The sequence below is a fragment of the Hylobates moloch genome, unplaced genomic scaffold (assembly GCF_009828535.3).
Source record: "Hylobates moloch isolate HMO894 unplaced genomic scaffold, HMol_V3 SCAFFOLD_8081, whole genome shotgun sequence".
In the NCBI taxonomy this organism is placed as follows: Eukaryota; Metazoa; Chordata; class Mammalia; order Primates; family Hylobatidae; genus Hylobates; species Hylobates moloch.
In genome coordinates, this window is record NW_026660356.1 from 1,263 (window position 1) to 2,427 (window position 1,165).

General features: G+C 62.0%; 1 protein-coding gene across 1 annotated transcript; it reads right to left on the bottom strand.

Annotated features, from left to right (window-relative positions):
- Positions 1 to 260: 260 nt before the first annotated feature.
- LOC116465681 (phospholipid phosphatase 2-like) lies at positions 261 to 948 on the bottom strand (the record flags this gene model as incomplete). The annotated part of the gene is made up of 2 exons (XM_032148666.2): positions 778 to 948; positions 261 to 542 (listed from the first exon to the last, which is right to left on the bottom strand). Coding segments are annotated over exons 1-2 (318 nt in total), but the record flags the coding sequence as incomplete, so codon positions are not given.
- Positions 949 to 1,165: the final 217 nt, after the last annotated feature.

The window sequence follows — 1,165 nt, forward strand, 5'->3', positions numbered from 1 at the left end:
TGCCACTGCACTCCAGCCTGGGCAACAGAGCGAGACTCTGTCTCAAAAAAAAAAGAGATAGTGCAGAAGAAGGCAGGGTGTGAAATTTAGGGGAGACGGAGACAGGGCATGCTCCCCTCGGCCTCCCAGTGTCTGCGGGGCCCATGGAACCCTGAGGTCTGGCTCCTGCCTGGCCAGCTGCCTGCTGGCTCTTCGTGATTTGGCCCCTGGGCCTTCTTCAGCTCCCATTCCCCCCAAGAGTGAAGGCTGCTAGTCCACACCCACCTGGCCTCGGTGACGTCCGCAGGGTTTCCCCTGCACACTTTCTCCAGCTGCACATAGACTGAGCAGTTGATCCGGCTCCAGTCGGGGTCGCAGACGGCTAGGAAGTTGGGCCTCAGACGCCCAATCATGTACTTGGCCAGGTCTGTCAGAGACTGGCTCCCGGCCGCCCCGAACAGGAAGGTCCCCAGCACCTTGTATACAGCAGCCACGTAGTTGTTGAAGTCAGAGCGAGAATAGAGCCGGTCTGTGTACACCAGGTAGGCTTCCCCGGCAGAGACCTGCAAGTGGGGCGGCCGCAGGAACCAGTGGGGGTCTCGGTCAGCCCAGGGGCCTCACTCCTCCCCACGGGCCGCCCCAAGGCTGCTGGAGAGCTGGGGACTCTAAAGGGGGCCCTATTACCCACAGGTGCCACTCAGGGCAAGGCTGTGTCCCCCAGCCCCACGCGGACCTCCAGGGCAGGGCTGTGCCCCACCCCATCCCCTCCCCAGTCCCTCTGAGCCCCTCCTGCCTTACGAGGACGATGGTGGCCGTGATGGTGACTCCAGCCATGAGCCCGTGGGTGATGGTGTCTGGACGGTAGGGGTACCGGATGGAGTCATCCCCGCAGTAAAATCCTCGCTTATACGGGGCGTTCACCAGCGTCAGGATAGCGAAGGGCAGGGAGGCTGGTGGGGAAGGACAGCCTGGGAGCTGTGAGGTTCTCTCACCAGCTGGGCCTTGGGGCCCCACACACCTGCCTTGGCCTGGAGGCCTCCCCCATCTACTCCCACCAGACAGCAAGGAAGAGCTTTTTTCACAGCCCAAGTAACACTCCCTTTCCCATCCCCCTCAGACACACACAAACTCCCAGGCCCTCTGCCCCTCACACACTTGCAGCCTCCTTTCTGCTCCTTGAACAAAC